The 17,991-nt window shown below is 40.0% G+C and overlaps 2 protein-coding genes across 3 annotated transcripts; one reads left to right on the top strand and one right to left on the bottom strand.

Annotated features, from left to right (window-relative positions):
• Positions 1-3,765: 3,765 nt before the first annotated feature.
• Positions 3,766-7,243, bottom strand: LOC103059492 (uncharacterized). The gene is made up of 4 exons (XM_088130171.1): positions 6,677-7,243; positions 6,449-6,571; positions 6,127-6,234; positions 3,766-4,550 (listed from the first exon to the last, which is right to left on the bottom strand). Exons 1-4 carry the CDS (start codon positions 6,848-6,850, stop codon positions 4,218-4,220), a joined length of 738 nt encoding a protein of 245 aa, XP_087986297.1. The 5' UTR covers positions 6,851-7,243; the 3' UTR covers positions 3,766-4,217.
• LOC103058525 (DPY30 domain-containing protein 1) lies at positions 6,750-17,238 on the top strand. Of its 2 annotated transcripts, none has more exons than XM_007425759.3 (6): positions 6,750-6,808; positions 10,720-10,898; positions 11,777-11,899; positions 14,051-14,146; positions 15,793-15,909; positions 17,104-17,238. In XM_007425759.3, exons 2-6 carry the CDS (start codon positions 10,752-10,754, stop codon positions 17,143-17,145), a joined length of 525 nt encoding a protein of 174 aa, XP_007425821.1. In that variant the 5' UTR covers positions 6,750-6,808; positions 10,720-10,751; the 3' UTR covers positions 17,146-17,238. The 2 variants fall into 2 exon arrangements, with proteins under 2 accessions (XP_007425821.1, XP_087986300.1); XM_088130174.1 differs by lacking the exon at positions 6,750-6,808 and adding an exon at positions 8,778-8,903.
• Positions 17,239-17,991: the final 753 nt, after the last annotated feature.

The raw sequence follows: 17,991 nt of genomic DNA, 5'->3' as shown, positions 1-17,991 counted from the left end.
TATAATGTGAAAAATGGGGAGTGGAAACTAATTATGGCTTATGCTTCACACCCAACAATCATAATAGTCTCAGATGCAACAGGAAACTGCTCTCATTTCTTCCTAAGATTGTAATTGATTAAATATCAACCATTTCCTCCTCTTCCCCTCTTTGCAATTTGCTTATCAAGTTACCTATTAGCACATAATTTTATGACTATGGAAATAGTCTAAGAAAGCTATTGCTCCAATATACTATACAAACCAGAAGTGTACATCTTGTGAATTGCAACCAAACCCTTGCAAAACTATCATTAAAGGTTTACTAGTCTTTGCCTAAAAAATATGTATATAGCTGTTACCAGTTATATGTATTAAAGTATTACAAATGTGATTGACACTGTACACAACTGAACAATTATAGTACAACCATCATCTGTGGGAATCAGTGTATGCAATTTCTGTGTATTTTATGTGAGGTCAAGTCATACAGTATTTAATGACAATTCTTCAAAGTGTGTGACAGTCTTAATATTTCATTTGTTAATGATGCCATTAATAGTCATATATTTCAAAGATTTAGCAGAAGAGAAATAAAGGAGAATCATATGATATTTGTATTCTTCAAAAGAAACTCATTTTTATTCTGGACATAATATATTTGTTTTAAAAAATAGGAAAAAGTGTATACACACAAAGATATCTCATGCATGAATGCATATACAGTGGGGCAAAAAAGTATTTAGTCAGCCACCAATTGTGCAAGTTCTCCCACTTAAAAAGATGAGAGAGGCCTGTAATTTTCATCATAGGTATACCTCAACTATGAGAGACAAAATGGGGAAAAAAATCCAGAAAATCACATTGTCTGATTTTTAAAGAATTTATTTGCAAATCATGGTGGAAAATAAGTATTTGGTCAATATCAAAAGTTCATCTCAATACTTTGTTATATATCCTTTGTTGGCAATGACAGAGGTCAAACGTTTTCTGTAAGTCTTCACAAGGTTTTCACAGACTGTTGCTGGTATTTTGGCCCATTCCTCCATGCAGATCTCCTCTAGAGCAGTGATGTTTTGGGGCTGTTGCTGGGCAACACGGACTTTCAACTCCCTCCAAAGGTTTTCCATGGGGTTGAGATCTGGAGACTGGCTAGGCCACTCCAGGGCCTTGAAATGCTTCTTACGAAGCCACTCCTTCGTTGCCCGGGCGGTGTGTTTGGGATCATTGTCATGCTGAAAGACCCAGCCACGTTTCATCTTCAATGCCCTTGCTGATGGAAGGAGGTGTTCACTCCAAATCTCATGATACATGGCCCCATTCATTCTTTCCTTTACACGGATCAGTCGTCCTGGTCCCTTTGCAGAAAAACAGCCCCAAAGCATGATGTTTCCACCCCCATGCTGCACAGTAGGTATGGTGTTCTTTGGATGCAACTCAGCAGTCTCTCTCCTCCAAACACGACGAGTTGAGTTTAGACCAAAACGTTCTACTTTGGTTTCATCTGACCATATGACATTCTCCCAATCCTCTTCTGGATCATCCAAATGCTCTCTAGCAAACTTCAGACGGACCCAGACATGTACTGGCTTAAGCAGGGGGACACGTCTGGCACTGCAAGGGTTGAGTCCCTGGCGGCATAGTATGTTACTGATGGTAGCCTTTGTTACTTTGGTCCCAGCTCTCTGCAGGTCATTCACTAGGTCCCCCTGTATGGTTCTGGGATTTTTGCTCACCGTTCTTGTGTTCATTTTGACCCCACAGGGTGAGATCTTGCGTGGAGCCCCAGATCAAGGGAGATGATCAGTGGTCTTGTATGTCTTCCATTTTCTAATTATTGCTCCCACAGTTGATTTCTTCACACCAAGCTGCTTGCCTATTGCAGATTCAGTCTTCCCAGCCTGGTGCAGGTCTACAATTTTGTTTCTGGTGTCCTTCGACAGCTCTTTGGTCTTGGCCATAGTGGAGTTTGGAGTGTGACTGTTTGAGGTTGTGGACAGGGGTCTTTTATACTGATAACAAGGTCAAACAGGTGCCATTACTACAGGTCACGAGTGGAGGACAGAGGAGCCTCTTAAAGAAGTAGTTACAGGTCTGTGAGAGCCAGACATCGTGCTTGTTTGTAGGTGACCAAATACTTATTTTCCACCATGATTTGCAAATAAATTCTTTAAAAATCAGACAATGTGATTTTCTGGATTTTTTTTCTCATTTTGTCTCTCATAGTTGAGGTATACCTATGATGAAACTTACAGCCCTCTCTCATCTTTTTAAGTGGGAGAACTTGCACAATTGGTGGCTGACTAAATACTGTTTTGCCCCACTGTATATTTAATAAAGTTTTATCCAAAAATTTCAGTAGATTGACTATATTTCATTCTAATTGTCCATACATAGTTTATATGTGTAAGCAACTTGTTCATAAGTCACAAGTAATACCAGGTGTTGTGGCCGTACTTTTATTATTTTTACATTAAAGAACAACATTTATTGAACATCTCAGTTTCGATCAGTGGCACTTTCAGCTTCAGGGACACTTAAAGTATTACGAGTGATGACCAAGTTTTTTGAGACTAAAATCCCACAAAGAGTGTTTACAAATATCTGCTGATGCATTAATCTGATATACACCTTTTAAAGACTGAATAGAAAAAGGAATTGGAAATTTCCGTTTTATCTAAGCAATGGGAAATTCTGTCTCAAAACATTTGGTAGATCTTAAGACTGTATCTTATTCAACAACAACAACAGTATTTTGAACTTACTGGACCCTACTGCATTTATACAGAAAATAGGTAAAGTCACTGTGTTGGAGAAGCGATGAGAAGATGGCTTCATTCAAGCATATGTTTTTGAAATGCGCTAAAACATATTGGAAGAAGTCATTACATATATTAATTTCACTTTGGGAAAGCTTTTAATATTTTCAGATGTCCGTGTCTTTGGATTTACACATGTACCATGTGGAAATTTACAGCTGGACAATGGAAGTGGATTATCCATGTCCTTCCTATTGCTAAAAGAAATGTCCTTGAACATTGAAAAGCTAAAGAAAAATGTATGTTTGTGTGTATGTATATACACATAATCATAATCACAGTGACATAATACAGGGAAAAACTGGGTTACTTTTCAAACACATAAGAGTAATCAAAAGTTCAGTTACAATGCCTTATTTCAAAATACAACAGCATCAGTATAAAAAGAAAAAAAGAAAAAAAAGGAAGGAATTTCAGTACATTAAAGAACAGTTCCCTACCCCAAAAAGGTTACAATTTAAGAGAAGTGTTTATCAGCAATATTCTCTCAAAGAGCAATTAGCTTTATAAAGGCAGAAGGCTACTACATTTAATGGCAATCTGCTTGGATGATTTTAAGTCTGCTACTGAATACTTTACTTGGCAACATTTAAAAAAATAGTACGTGGCTACATTCATATACCGCCTTTAACCTGGTTAAGGAATTAACTCGCTTTCTGGGTTTGCACAGTACACTGAACTATAATCTAATGAAATGGACTGTGTTCACACAGAGCCACACAGTCACAGAAAAAACTCAGTTTAGCATTTTGTGTGAATGTAGCTCTTAGGTTTGTACCCAGTGTCTAGTTGTACACACACACATATAGATGTGTGACACTGATTTGGAGACACTTTATATGAACCTGTGCCTCTCTGTATATGACCTGTGTATAGAATATGTACACAGCTCATATACAAAGACACAAGTTAATACAATGTGTCTCCAAATCAATGTCACACATCTATAACGCTGATGATGGTTCTACACATGCAAAATGCTTTGTGTGGACTGCATGAACCATGATCTTGAGAATAATTCCTTCTGCCCAAAATCATCTATAATTGCAATTATGCAAGAGTCTTACTGCTTATTGAGCCTCATTTGTAATCAGCTGCATGAGAGAATTTCCAGTGTAGGTAAATGTCATTCCTTCCAACAGATAAAAGCACAAAAACAAAAGCTACAGGAACACAGCAGGTTTTGAAGAGGAGCATCAAATACACATTTTCCCAAGACAAATATTAGTTGCCATCTGTTGATCCACGTTATCCGTAACATCCTAGTGTATCTATGCTGGAAAACCGGCACTATCACACACTCAAAATACAACACTTTCATCATCAGTTTTAGGTTACACCTCTTTGCAAAACAAAGTCTTTGTACAAAGCCTTTTGAACACAACAGGATTTTCTTCCAAGCGTAGATGAATTGTGCAACTACTCTGAATTCCCATCCTGAGCAGATCTGTATTTCTCAGCCTGAGTGTCATCTTCTGCTTGCACGTCATGCTCCTTCTCAGCTGCTCTATCTTGTTCCAACTGGTCTTCCCCTCTGTCATCCAAGACTTTGGGACTGAAATCTTCATCTGCAGCAATTTCCAACAAGGCTTCCTGGAGGGTTAAACTAGGACTTACTTTGCCTGGTGGCTCATCCAGATCTTTCATCGCAACATTTAGATAGTTTTGATCTAGTTTGTTTCCTAACGCCTCTTGTGTTGACTTAGTTTCATATTCTTCTGGAGCACCTCCAACCCTTCCTTTGCTTGTCATCTGTGATTGAAAATTAGTTTCATCTACATGAGTACATTATTAAAATCCCTCTTCTGAAACCAATCTTTAGTAGTCTGGGCTTTCGGATTCTCTCACATTACCCCACTAGCAAAAAAGACCATTCTGGAAATCCAAGTGGTTCTTGTTTCCTGACTCTGACAGCCTTGAAGGGCTTCACGACAATTTTGAAAGCCTCCAAAGCAATTCTCCAGATCAACTTGCACTTGGTGTAATTAAGGCAGAATTAGTCTGAGTCTCTTTCTCATGCTTCCATCCTACTCTGGTACAAGGAATATTTTCTGCAATGGTCCTCCTCCCTCCTCTAGATTCTCAGGGTCTGCTAGATATTCCATCACACTAATCTTAAACAAGACTGATTCCAATACTTCAAAATCAGGACAAGAACCAAACTTGCACAAAAGCCAAGTTTGTGCAGCCAAAAGCAGCTGCAGTACAGATTTTTAGGCCTGAGTGAAGTAATGATACAAACCTCCCCATTGAGGCAAGGAGGCAACAATCATTCTCCGGAATGAAATCTCCATGTTGCCTCATCTGGTGCTTCCATTAGCCAAATGGGAGAATCAGAAGAGGACTGTGTACAAGGTGCAGCGGGAACCTCTTCCAGTTGTCAGAACCTGGGGAAGATCTCGAAACAAGGCAAGCAGAAGCAAAGGGTCTGCTTTGCTTCCATGAGGGAGGGAAGGGCAGAGAACATTGCCCCTCAAAGTGGTTTGAAGAACTGCTTTGCACAAACTTCACCAGAACAAAGCATCCCCCCCTCTATAGAGGGAGAGAAGGTCCAAATCTCATGAGGACCAAATATCACAGATTTTCTGCAGTAGCACCTCCAAGATCTCACATCAGAATGCTGACATCTGGAAAGTTCTTGCAATCTTGTGATGTTTCAGCCATATTCTCCTCCTCCTGTTTATAAACTATATATAAAGCTATGGTATAAAAAGCTACTGTATATAAACAGGGAGCAAACTCCACATTCACTAGCACTGATGACGTTGCCTAGTTGGGTAATGAAACGTCTGCAAGCAAACAGCCAAGCTCAGGGAGCACCAGGGACACCACGTATCTTCCTCCTCCTAAAAATTCTCATGTTTCACAGAATTCCATCTAAACGTGTTCCAAATTCCAAGTGTGATCTCTGAGCTGGGCAGTTTTAGACTGGCCTGAATGCTCTTATGGCCTCCAGACAACTCTTATCCAAAGTATATACCTCTGGATTATATGCATCCATCATCAACAGATCACATCTCACAGCAGTTATTTTTATCAAGAGCACTTCATCCCTCTTTTTAAACACATTTGTAGCTTGGAGGGACACCGAACTTAACCACTGTTGCTTTACATTCTTGTCAACCCCAAATACTTTTGTAAAGTATTTTCTCCCTCTTTTTTTTAATATTGTGTAACTTCTACTCCATTGTAAAGCAATATAAAGTTAGGGAGACTACCAGTAGATAGAAACCACTGCTTCGTTTTAACGCCAAGTGAACTTCAAAGGCCTGGTTTTGCTGTTAGAGATAATAACATGGCAAGTACATTTGTTAAACTAGGTACTCACTTCATCTGCCTTCTCTTCAGCCACTTCTTCCCCCAAAGGTTGGTGCGATGCTCCATCCGTCTCAGTTAATTTTGCAGCAGTATCTTCTGTTGGGTCCTCGAAAATATCCTTTATAGAATAAAACTGAATTCAGTTCACTTGAAGCTACCAGCTTATATCCACCTGGCTTAAAATCCAACAGCAATGCTATGAACTGACCTATTTTTTTATATACTTTTTTTTTTTTTTTTTACAACTGCTCCAACAATTTGTCTCATTGAACCAGTGAGCCAAATACGGTTTTTAAAGAAAGAACTTTAATGAAAGATTAAGAGAGCCAGACCTGCTGCCGCTCCTCAAATTTCTGGGCCATCAGGACTTCTTCTGCTTTCAGCTTTTCTGTCCTCTCCAGTTCTGCAAGAAATTCTTCATGTTGAAATTCGAGGTGGTCCTTTTCTGTCTTTTTCTAGAAGAGCACAAGGGACAGGAAAATTGGGAGGAAAGAAAAACTGGATTCAGTCATGCTGAGACAAGCTTTCTTCAACTTTGTTTGTTGTTTTTAATGCATCACCTTTTCTTCTTTCTCTCTATTTTCATTATAGCTGTAAATCCAGGACGCCAAGAAACGGATGGGATCTACTGGCCGGCGATCCGCCACTTCTGCAAGTCCTTCAGCCAAGCACATCCCAAGGTTTTCCTTGAGGTATTTGAAGTCCATTCCCATCTTCTGCCTTTCACTCTGCATTGATTCGATGGATTAACTTATACCAAGTTATCTGTTTATATGAAGCAAAATAAATTGTTGCAAGCCAGCCCTTAGAATGAATCCATGTTCTAATTAAGTTCCTTTGTCTGTTCTTGTAGAGAAGGCATTACAATGGACACTGTTTTCAAAGGGGTTCTTTTTGTACCTCTTATAAATCATAAACTAAACTAATAAATATCTGATACCAATTGTCAGGCCCCACTGAGTTGAGAAACTGAGCAAACAAAATTCACTAGGAGAATAGCAGAAGAATGATGGACGAGGGAATCTGTGAATCTATGTATCTGGTCAGCAGAATACAGAACAGGAAGTGAGAGAGACAAAGGGAAAAGGAAATTAGATTAGTTTTTAAGAGAGAGAGAGAGAGAGGTATGTTCGTATGTGTGTGTCATTTGCAAAAATGGTAGAAAACAAGAAGATTTTACTGAAATATTTGTATTGTACTTGTACTGATGGTTGCTCTGTATCTCAGCTGCTGGTTGTCTATTTAATTCACATTTTTTTCTGGTTTTTGTTATTGTTGTTAGCCATCCAGGGTCCCTTGTTTAAGATGGGCAACCATATAAATTGAATGAATGAATAAATGCATTTTATATGACTATTTTACACACGCAAATTCACATTTAGATGAATTCACATCAACATTTCTCTAAATATTTAGGTAAATAGTTTTCATGTAGTATACTCATATCTTTGCTTACATCATATTGCACAATCAATTTACTTGTGTGGAATTTACATAACTTTGTACCGAGAGATTTATGGAGACCAACTTTCCAAATAGGTCCCAGTCAGTCCTCAGAGCAGCGAAACGCCTCTTCAAGATAGAAGGCAAAGTAGTTCCCTGGGAAATATGTTTCCTGCCAACCATGTAAAATGAAATAGAATAAAATAAAATGATAAAGTTGAACTTGACTCCCTGTAGATTACCTGGATCCATCCATCCATCTTGATTTACCACTGTTTTCTGTTGGGATTTGTTTCAACTTCCCACTCTAATCTAGGCTTTCCTTGTGGCGTCCCACCCAAGTTCTAACCAGGCCCACTCCGGCTGAGCTTTTCTGAGAACAGCAGCTGTTGCTTGCTGTCAGCTCCATCTTTGTAGAGCAGCAACGAGTTGGATCCCTTAATGCATCGATGAAATTTAATGACTCCAAACAAGGCACTTTTACCCCCCATTCTGATGACGGAATAGAAGCCACACCCCAGCAGCTCCCATGGAGCATTCCTGTTGTTGGAAAGGGCAGCACACGTCAGGTTGCATAACCTGGAGCCGTGCATTTGTGCAGACCACTCTACGATGTAGGAAGATATTTGCAACCGACACAAAACTTCTCAGCAAGCAAAAAGACCTCCAAAAAGGTCGCAAGGAGAGACTTTTTCAGGGTCTCACCAATTTATGCCCCAAACCAGGTCAGCCTTTGCGTCACCCGAATCAAGCACCCCAATAAATATCCTCCTTTTAGAATTCGCTGGGCGGCGAAGCTCCTAAAGATTAAACGTGCATACTTTGCGCTCGGATTCCTCCAGCCAGAAGACGACTCATCTGCTGCTCGGGCGAGCTCTTTCCTGGCTTTCTGCGTCGTCTGAGGAAGTTCAGGCTGGAGAGAAAGCGGGCTCCCCCGTAATTGCTCGTTAATACCATTAACTACAGTGGAGTCGACGCACCTGGATTTTGCTACGGGCCGGCGATCGCGGCGTTCCTTCGTCGCCCGGCAACCAAACACCTGGTTCGGATCCGATCCACCCCGGGCACGTGACGTCACGGAGTCTTCTGCTGCACGAATCCGGGGCGGAGGGAGGATCTCATTGGCTGCTGAGTCCCATTGAGAAAAAAAGAAAAGATCTGCTTGGGAAACGTAGAAAGGGAACCCAGGTTGTGCCTCGAAACTCCGGCATTAAAGCGCCGCAAGTTTATGTGGCGATGAATGGAGGAAGAATAGCTTTCTGCATTCCAGATAAGGGCGAGATATAATGAATTGCCTTCTGTGGTGTGATTTTTGTTTCCTGCTGGAGAATAAAAATAATAATAGTAAGTTGAGTTTTTGTTCCACTTTTTCCCTGGGAACTCATGGAGGAGGAGGCCGTCGCAAAGTCACGCAGTGGGTTTCCAAGGGAACCCTCCTTCTGAATGGCACCCCTACCAATGCCTGGTGATTTGGGAGCTCTTCCGTTGCCAGCTCAAAACCCCATCTGGGCTGTTCCACCTGGACTTCATTTGGGCTGGAACTCTAAAACTGGAGGGCTACCAGACATACCCTTCTGTGAACCAAGCACCTGTGGGATGAGCAGGGCCTCCCCCACTCAGATCTCAGGGAAAGGGGAGGCAGTGTTGGAAGACAACATCATAATCCGATAGAAAGTGGGAGGCAGGTCTTTGGCGACCGATGACAGTCCTCCTGTGCTTGCAACAAGGACAGCAAAGGAAAGGCTGGTGCCTTCTCTGGGACGGGCCAATTGGAAGGTGTGCTTCTGTATCTGCCTTCTGGATAGTAACAGGAGCAAACAGTCGCGAGGTATTTGGAAAACTGAGCTCAACTTCTTCATAGACCCATCCAGGCAGTTTTATTGTCTTCTTCTGAGATGGAGTTTTAAACTTCTTGCTCTAGCTTAGAGCCCTGGAATTCCCTCCGGTCTCCCATGGAAGTATGGATCAGGTCCAACCCTGCCAAGTTATTTGGATCAACTAAGGTTGGCTAGATCCTGCCACCTGCTGGTGAATATATATCACAGACATAGACTAAGATGGATGGATGGATGGATAGATAAATGATCTCTCTCTGCTGTCACTATATATCTCAGATAAATGGTTAGAGATGAGAAATAAGAAAACAAAACCCCAGCATATACCATATTCATATTTCCCTAGAACTATTGTGGGGGGAAATGGGTGTATCCACCCTCCCTCCCTTAATTTATATTATTGTTATGTTTCATTTGCTTCATTTTATTAAGTGAATGGAGAACACCTTCCTATCAATAGCTATTAATAGTGGATGCTGAAATCCTTATGCTGGATTAATTTCTTGCCAGGTGTCTGTATCGTGTGGGTAAAAAACACACGCAAAGAATATTTCTAATGTGGTCACAAATTTTATTCATAAAATAAGCCCTCAACTTCTCTTTTCATCACATAGCTTTTAAAAAAGATATTAATTTACAGAGTAATTATAATTACTTATAATAGGTAGCTCAGTGAACCCAACAGCGCAGCCCCCACAGCCTTCCCCTCCAATCTATATAAAGATCTGATGATAGATGAATATAGCATAAATATAACACACACACACACATCTCCCCCTCTCTTTTTTCTCCCTGCACAAGGCATAATATCTGGTGAGAATCCGATATAGCGACTCTAGGGAGATTCATATTGTCGTGTTGCTAAGATACAAAGGAAGCATCTTGTCTCTTGGTTATCCACAAAGCTTCTCCCAATAGATGGAGAGTAGCAAGAAGAACATATTATGTGCATTTCTTTTTTCCCAAATTAATAAAGCTCTTTTTCAAAGTAATGTGGGTCTCGTTTTGGAGGTGTAGCCTATCCATGTTCTGAAGCAGAGCTCAGACTGAAATAGCAGTTAGCTTGTCCTCTATTTGAATAGGATTCCAGGTTCTGTATTGAATGACTCCAACTGTAGACCAGTTCTCAGATACTGATTTCTGAAACGGTAAAACCATCTTGGCATCATTCCAAAGTTGTTGTTGTCTCCTCCTCCTCCTCCTCCTCCATGTTGTTGTTGGTTTTTTTTGGATTAGAGGCTCAAGAAAACAACTTATAATAATTACTAATAGAAACCTAATGGGAATTTATTGTTCAACTTGTTTTCTATTTTTCTTTTAAATAGATCTCTAATCCAGAGATACTTGGGAACCAAAAATGGAGAGTGCCTACCTGAGAAAATACCTGGGCAGATGCTTAGCAGAAGGCCTTGCTGAAGTTGCAGAACATCGACCATCAGATCCTATATTGTACCTGGCCCACTGGATTTATAAATATAAAAAGAATATGATTGAAGACCTGCAGGTGGGGTTTCTGCTTCTAGTCTCCTTCATGTTCGGCACAATTTTAAATCAGCTTAGGATTTCTGCAATTTCACAGTGTGGACAATGTTTAAGAGTCTTTATTTCTAGCTCTGCCAAGGTCTGAAAATAGCTTTTTTTTTTTCTTTTCCCTTTAACATGGGCAGTCAGATTCCTCATTGGCAGGAACTCTTGCTTCACCAAGGCCTCCCAGCTCCTGGGCTTGAGATTTTTCAAGGGGAAAAGTAGTGTGATGAATTTTCAGTTCTCCCTCATGGGAACAGTTTTGTTCCTTTTCCTTTTCCTTTTCCTTTTCCTTTTCCTTTTCCTTTTCCTTTTCTCCTCCCTCCCTCCCTCCCTCCCTCCCTCCCTTCCTTCCTTCCTCAGAGAAATGCACACCATAAATGTATTGTAGATGAGATGAGAGGGTGTGAGTAATGTATTTTATTCCAGTGGAATTAAAATTCCAATGCAATTCGCATGGAGGGAAGGAAAGAGAATTTTGTTACTCCAGCTCCAGGCACAGCCAAGATTAAATAAAGTTCTTTGCTCCTTATTCAAAGTGTTTTGAGGCTGGCAAAAATGAAGAGAAAAGCCAAGGGGATTGAGGACTCCCTTCAACCTGCTTTTGAAGGAACAATGGGGTGAAATCTCCCTCCTTTTTTCCATATACTTGGTCCAGGCCTTTTAGAAAATTGGTGGCACTTTGAAACTAAAATGGAAGGGGGATGGTTTGTCTGTTCCCCTTCGTCCATTGTACTCCACTCTATTTGTATGCAGAACTGGCATTGAGTTCTCTCTACTTCCACCCACAGAACCTGATTTTCTAAAAGGCACTGCAGTTGTGGGAACTGTCAGTTGTTTGTTTTATTGCACTCTTAGAGGAAATTGGACAGGGAAGAACTGGAGCGAGAGCGCGAGGAGGCTCAAAAAGAAGTGGAAATGCTAGAAAAAATGAAAGAAGAAGAACTTTTGATTCAACAAAAGCTGGAAGGAGAGAGGCAGGTAGGGTAGTTTTTAAAAAATGTAGATATATGTGTTATAATTGTTGTTTAAGTCTTTTGATTATATACTTCAGACAGTGGGCAAATGCATGTTCTCTAATTTAAAACATTTTATTTTGCAATGTTGATTTGCAACATTAATTGAGCCATCTTCTTAAAATGAACCAATTCCATATGTCATATCTCAGAGCATATTAGCCTGTCAAGGCTGGTTCATAGATGTAAAATGTAAAGGTTGTTATTACGTTATTGTGTCTGGATATACCTGTATCAATACAACAATTCCAGTTATCTGTTTTTCCTCTGACTGCCCTAAAATGATGATGCCTATCCGAGCCTACATCTTGTGGCATAAAGACACAGATACATTTAAAAGATCTAAACATTTTAATCTATTATTATTTACTATTCATTTGTCATTCATTCATTCACTGTTTACTCCCATATATTGGGGTTGGATGAACTTTGTTAAATGTGAAGCTGTGGCCTAAGATTAGGAGATAATTATGCTCAGAAATGTAGAAAAGCAAAGATGCAACATGAATTTGTTCTTGCTTCCATCAGACGTAGGCTAGGTTTATGTAATTCAAACCATCCAACCTTCCTCAAAAAGAAGCCACACAACGACGCTGGTCTTATGGCTCAGAGGGCTGAAGGCCTCCAGCCACTGCGGTTTAAAACTTAGTGGTGCTGTTTAAAACTAGGTTTCTTCTTCCTGGCCACACTGAAGTGCTTTCCTCCTCCAATTCTTCAGGGGGTAGAAAAGTATATTGAATATTTTTTGTTACTAAGGCACCCTATTCTGGGACAAATTAAGGAAAGTTTAGGAAACTGATTGGTGAGTCTCCTGGTTTCACTTACCTTCCCACCCAATGTCACTAGTGAGCTGGAACAATATCCGCCAATGTTTTCCTTAACATGGAACTGGACTATTAGGGGGTGAATTTTAACAGATGGCTAGAATAAGAGGTTTAGCCATCTGTAAAACCTTGCTTTGATCTTGCACAAATGTTCTGCATGGGTGTGTTCAGCTGATGGTCAGGTTTGTTTTGGACACGGGTTTAGTGTTACTTAGGCAGAGTACACTTTGAGAATATCACTCGTCTGGAACAGGGCTTACCCCCACAAAAAAGGCCGCCTCTCCTCCCACAGGAGAGGGGAGATGGCTCCTCTGTTCTTCCCTAACCCTACCTCTGGCTTAGAACAAACTTTTGGGGAACCCAGAGTTGGCACCGATTTGCACTCTCTCTTTTGTTTGCCTAGCGTACATTCAAGTGACTGAGGTCAGAGAGTGGAAGTGGCAGATGGATCTCAGGTAGATAAGAGAAGCCCTTGAATTGAGATTGGATTAATGGGTCTCAACCAGAGACACTCCTGGCCACCTTTTTGCAATTTTCAGAGCTTTATCAGTTTCATCACTCTCTCTCTAATCAGGTGTTTTTTGGGGGGAGGGCCTCTTTCCTTGCAGCCTAGATGAATTGTTGGGATGGGGAAGGGAGAGGGAGAGGCAACCAGATCACTCCTTTCCCTCTGCCCTTTCCCCATATATGCACACGCCCATACCCAAAGACTAGCACTTTATCAAGCCAGTGCTGGTCCTGTTTTTCTAGTCAGAGAGATCCAGTCAGGCATTATTACCACAAGATGCTTCTCTGGAAGCCAGGAGTCTGATCTCTACTAAAGGACAAGTCAAAATAGTCAAAACGCTGAGCAGCTGGAGAAAAGGGAGTTTATCTATACTAGCCTAATGTGGCCAAGAGGAGCTGGACAGATCTTAGCCCTTGACTGTGTCATTGACTTCATCATTAGTGTGGTGAGGCAGAACATTCATATGGCAATGTTACTGTCAAGAAAATGGGGAAAACACAATTTTAAAATTGGAACAGCTAAAGATGTCAAAAGCTGCCTCTGCATTGGATTAGAGATTAGATGAAGAGAACATCATGAGGACATGTCCTTCATAAACACTTAGTGAGGCATCTTCCATACTCATGCTCTCATCTCTTTTTTCACTTCTATGTCCCCCCAACTTTTTTTTTTCATGGTATGCACATAGGTAAACAATTCTTATGTAAACTCTTTCATCTGTACCAAGGTAGCCCCTAGGGAGTGACTCTTTGCTAACTTAAACCCTTGCATGAAATGGTTGCAGGCACAGATGGAACGAGAACAGGAAGAACATGAGAGGATGGAACGAGATAAGGCAGACGATCTCTTGCAGGAGCAGAAACGGCAGGCAGAGTTGGAGGTAAGAAAAACATCGCTCACCATATCTTTTCCCCCAAGAAAGGTAGTCCCAATGAGGTAGAACCACCAAAGGTGGCCTTGGTTAGGAGAGAAACATGCTGACTCCTTCACATTTCATCTTATTTCCAGTATGAGGTGCATATTTCATTACCATCTCTCAACTTTCTTCATTAAAGAGAAGGATGGGAAAAGAGTCCTGCCCTCAGTTGATGCATTACCCAAATAGCCCAATGACACCACTGCAGTTGAGAATTTTTGAGGCTACCCAGTCAATTGGTTACATGCCTCCATTGCTCCATGGACTTGCACACACCCAACACCACAAGGAAGAGAGCTAGTATATGCAAAAGCAAACAAGTCTGGTTCTGCTACATCTAGGTCTGCACATTTTGAATTTAATCCTGGCCTTCCGACCATAGTGACTTCTACTTCAGCAGCTATTTCCAAAGGACTAGCTTCTTTTTCCAGAGACATACTAACTGATTAACCAAATCAAGCTCTTAAGATTCTCACTTCTCATCAGGTGGAAGGATGGGCAAAATTCTCCATCTATTCTACAATAATTCTCAGTTTTTACAGAGTGGGCAAGTTTTGATTGTCAAACCTGAGGGTGCCTTTTAAAAAAAAAGTTCGATTTTTATTTATTTGTTCAATAAACTACTTACTTGGAAGGTGACTCCTTACTCATAACATTTGCATGTATTTTGATGCACATTTTTTTCAGTACTACATAATGTAAATAGTTGATTTTTTAAAAAAATTCCTGAATATTACACTTTTGGATGTTCATTTTTTTTAATTAATGCATGCATTTTTGGGTAGTCCTTCCCCCCATTTTTTTTAAAATACGTATTATTATTGATGAACTACTTCGCAAAATTTGATAACTTCAAATTTTGAACAGTAACACATTTAACTTTTATTCATTCAAAAAATGTGACATTAGGTCTGTTACCTTTCAACACAAGCTAAATGCAAAATATATTCCCCATCCCACAACGGTGTGTTTTAAATAATCTTTGTGTAATATCAATAAGAGTAGTTCTGAGCTAATCGCTATTGAGCAATGGGGAAATCGTTGAAGTTACGTATTGACACTTTCTTTGAAATATTTCAATTCATAGAATCACAGAGTTGAAAGGCATTGAAAGTCTAATCCAGTCTCTGTTCAGTGCAGGATCCACTATCCAGTGACATCTCAGACAAATTCATGTGGCAACCCGTTCCACCAACTAACAGCTTGTACTGTCAGGAACTTTCTCCTTCCAGTTTTATTTTATCCCTAAGTTCAAATAAGAAACAGAATAATCACACTGAATAGAATTCAGGAGAGGAATCAGTGGATCTGTGCAAGAAGAATGGATGGGAATACAGAAGAGTTCTGATATGTTAATATACAAATCTGTTCCATCTTTAAAACATTTGCACAGGAATGCACTTGATATTAACAATTCAGCTTGGTATTCTTAAAACAAAAACGTGAGCAATAGGTTACCCTTCAATTTGATAAAGGAACAGCATATCATGTCAGCTTTGTTTAACTGAATACAATGTACAGTTCCCCAACAGATTTCTGCCCATATTAACTGGACTGTAATTCCCATCATCACTAACCTGTATAGACTGGAAAATGAGTTTTTGTTCTAGGCGAAGATTGCAGCTGAAAAGGAGGCAACTTCAAAGACTTTGGCTGAGCTAACTGACAAATACGGGGCTCCTCATCTGAGTAGAGTTGAAGAGATAGATGAAATGGAACAGTCTGAAGTAAGTACAATACTCTGTCCATCCATCCATGTCTGTCGTCTGTCTGTCTGTCTGTCTATCTTTGAATGTTGTATACTACTGTAATCCCATAATAGATTCCCAACAGTTAACAATATCAAGCATAAAACCATAACCCAACCACTTGTAAAACTCACAATTCAACAATCTTTTTACCCATCAAACCAAGAGTATCCGTTTTGTTCCTCCCCTGAAAGCTTTCCAGAATGATTCTATCTTTACCAGCTTTTACAAAACCATCAGCACAGATGCCAGCATGGCCTTAGTGGGGAGATTACTCCACAGTAGTCCATCCCCCCAAACATTGCTCCTGGGCCCCAGTATCTCTTACTCTCCCACAAATGAGGGACTATTAAAGACTTCTCCAGTGAAGACTGTTATCAGGTGGGTCAGTTCAACTTGGAAGCCCCATAGAGCTGGATAGGTAAAAAACAGCATTCTGAATTACACCCAGAATCTCATTGGAAGCCAATGTGGGGTCTTGAGGACCAGTGTTATGTGCCTGGAGTGGGTCTCCCCAGCAAACAAATGAGCTGCTGTATTTTGTATGAACAATGGTTTCTGAGTGGTCTTCATGGGTTTCCTTCCATTTCCTTTAGGAGCCCAAGATCCTGTCCACCAACCTTTGCCCATTTTCTGGACAAGCGGGTACCCTTCCAAATAAAGCCATGGGCTACAGTCTGCACTGGTTTTATTTTTTATCAGTGCTGACGTGGAATCCTTAGGTATTCTTGAAATGTTAGACAATGTTATAATGTTAGATAACTTTCATGCTGAAAAACAAGAGCTACTTTTCAAGAATCTTTTATTAGAACTTTAAGAATCAGAACATGAAGAAAGATACCTTCAGCCAAAGTTACTATCTGCAATTATATCTTATATTTAACTAATGCTATACATTTTTTACTGTTGTACTCTCTTACCGATGGTATGTATGTATGTATTTATTTACTTACTTACTTACTCACTTACTTACTTACTTACTGTGGATGTTTTAATTTGTATGTTTTTATGCAAGCTGCTGGAAGTCTTTTTGATTGTGGTGGCATCAAAATACTTTAGATAAATAAATAAATAATCAGGCTGCTTTGCTGTGCTTTACAAATTCCAATAATCCTACAAAATCAGTTACAGTCTTTCTCCCCTTTCTCTCCTTCCCCTTTTTCTAATTTTTAGCATGCCATGACTACTATAGCTGACTCTGAGGAAGAGCAATAGACCTTTTGCTGTAGATTCCAGAAATGTCATGACTTTCTGCGAACACAGATGATCCACGTCAAGGAGACTTAGAATAAGTTAATACAGTACAGTTAAGTGGATTGAAAATTAAAAATAAATCAAAACTAAAAAAGTAGCCTAATGTGCTTCATGGTTATTTTCTTATTGGAAGATATATTTTCATGATGTAATGGTAAGATAATTGTAAAGTCTTCTTAGAGTCAGTCTCAAATCTAAGTTGAGTTTCTTAGAGTCATTCTCAACTCTAAGAGGTGAATTGATATGTTCATGTAATTTTCTGGGGCAACAGTACCAAAGTGACTTGCTGTAGCCTTCTTAGAGATGACGTCCTGATGATTTCCCATCCAGGTACTAACTATCCCCCATCCTGTTTGCCTTCCAAGCTTAAACATGGTCATCCAGATGTTGACATCTGCTGAGATGAACCAACTGATTCCAACAATAGTATCTGGGCTAAATTAGGATGTTCTTTTCAGCTGCTTTTGCAATTTCTTTATTGAACTTAAAATTGTCAAAACGTAGATTGTTAGATAACCAACTCTCACTGCCATATAACAAAGCTGGCAGAAGCACTTGTATACTTAGCAGTTTTGGCTTCTTCTAAAGGGGTGTGCTTCATCTGAAAACATGCACTTTATAATGGACTTGTGCTGAGAACTGCCTTGCAAGATTGAGGGATACACCACATAACTTAATCTCAGTGTTGCAGATCCAATTTGCCTTGGATTTCTGGCAAAATTCTGAAGTATATACTGTACCTAGGTTGTGGGTGGTCTCTCTCTATCTCAAATTTATTAAGTAAGATTAGACTGTATATATTTTATT

Source organism: Python bivittatus, unplaced genomic scaffold (genome assembly GCF_059951505.1).
Source record: "Python bivittatus isolate LINGU-HERP-01145 unplaced genomic scaffold, Pbiv_v1 ctg000050_np1212, whole genome shotgun sequence".
Taxonomy (NCBI): domain Eukaryota; kingdom Metazoa; phylum Chordata; class Lepidosauria; order Squamata; family Pythonidae; genus Python; species Python bivittatus.
The sequence above is the reverse complement of the archived record's forward strand: the minus strand, read 5'-3'. Positions and strand labels throughout refer to the sequence as shown.

Coding starts and splice junctions, on each gene's coding strand:
- LOC103059492 (XM_088130171.1), bottom strand. CDS start 6,850: ATGCAGAGTGAAAGGCAGAAGATGGGAATGGACTTCAAATACCTCAAG. Junction 6,572..6,676: donor ATAGAGAGAAAGAAGAAAAG/GTGATGCATTAA, acceptor GTGCTCTTCTAG/AAAAAGACAGAAAAGGACCA. Junction 4,551..6,126: donor CTGAAGAGAAGGCAGATGAA/GTGAGTACCTAG, acceptor TTTCAATCACAG/ATGACAAGCAAAGGAAGGGT.
- LOC103058525 (XM_007425759.3), top strand. CDS start 10,752: ATGGAGAGTGCCTACCTGAGAAAATACCTGGGCAGATGCTTAGCAGAA. Junction 11,900..14,050: donor AGCTGGAAGGAGAGAGGCAG/GTAGGGTAGTTT, acceptor AAATGGTTGCAG/GCACAGATGGAACGAGAACA. Junction 14,147..15,792: donor AACGGCAGGCAGAGTTGGAG/GTAAGAAAAACA, acceptor TTTTTGTTCTAG/GCGAAGATTGCAGCTGAAAA.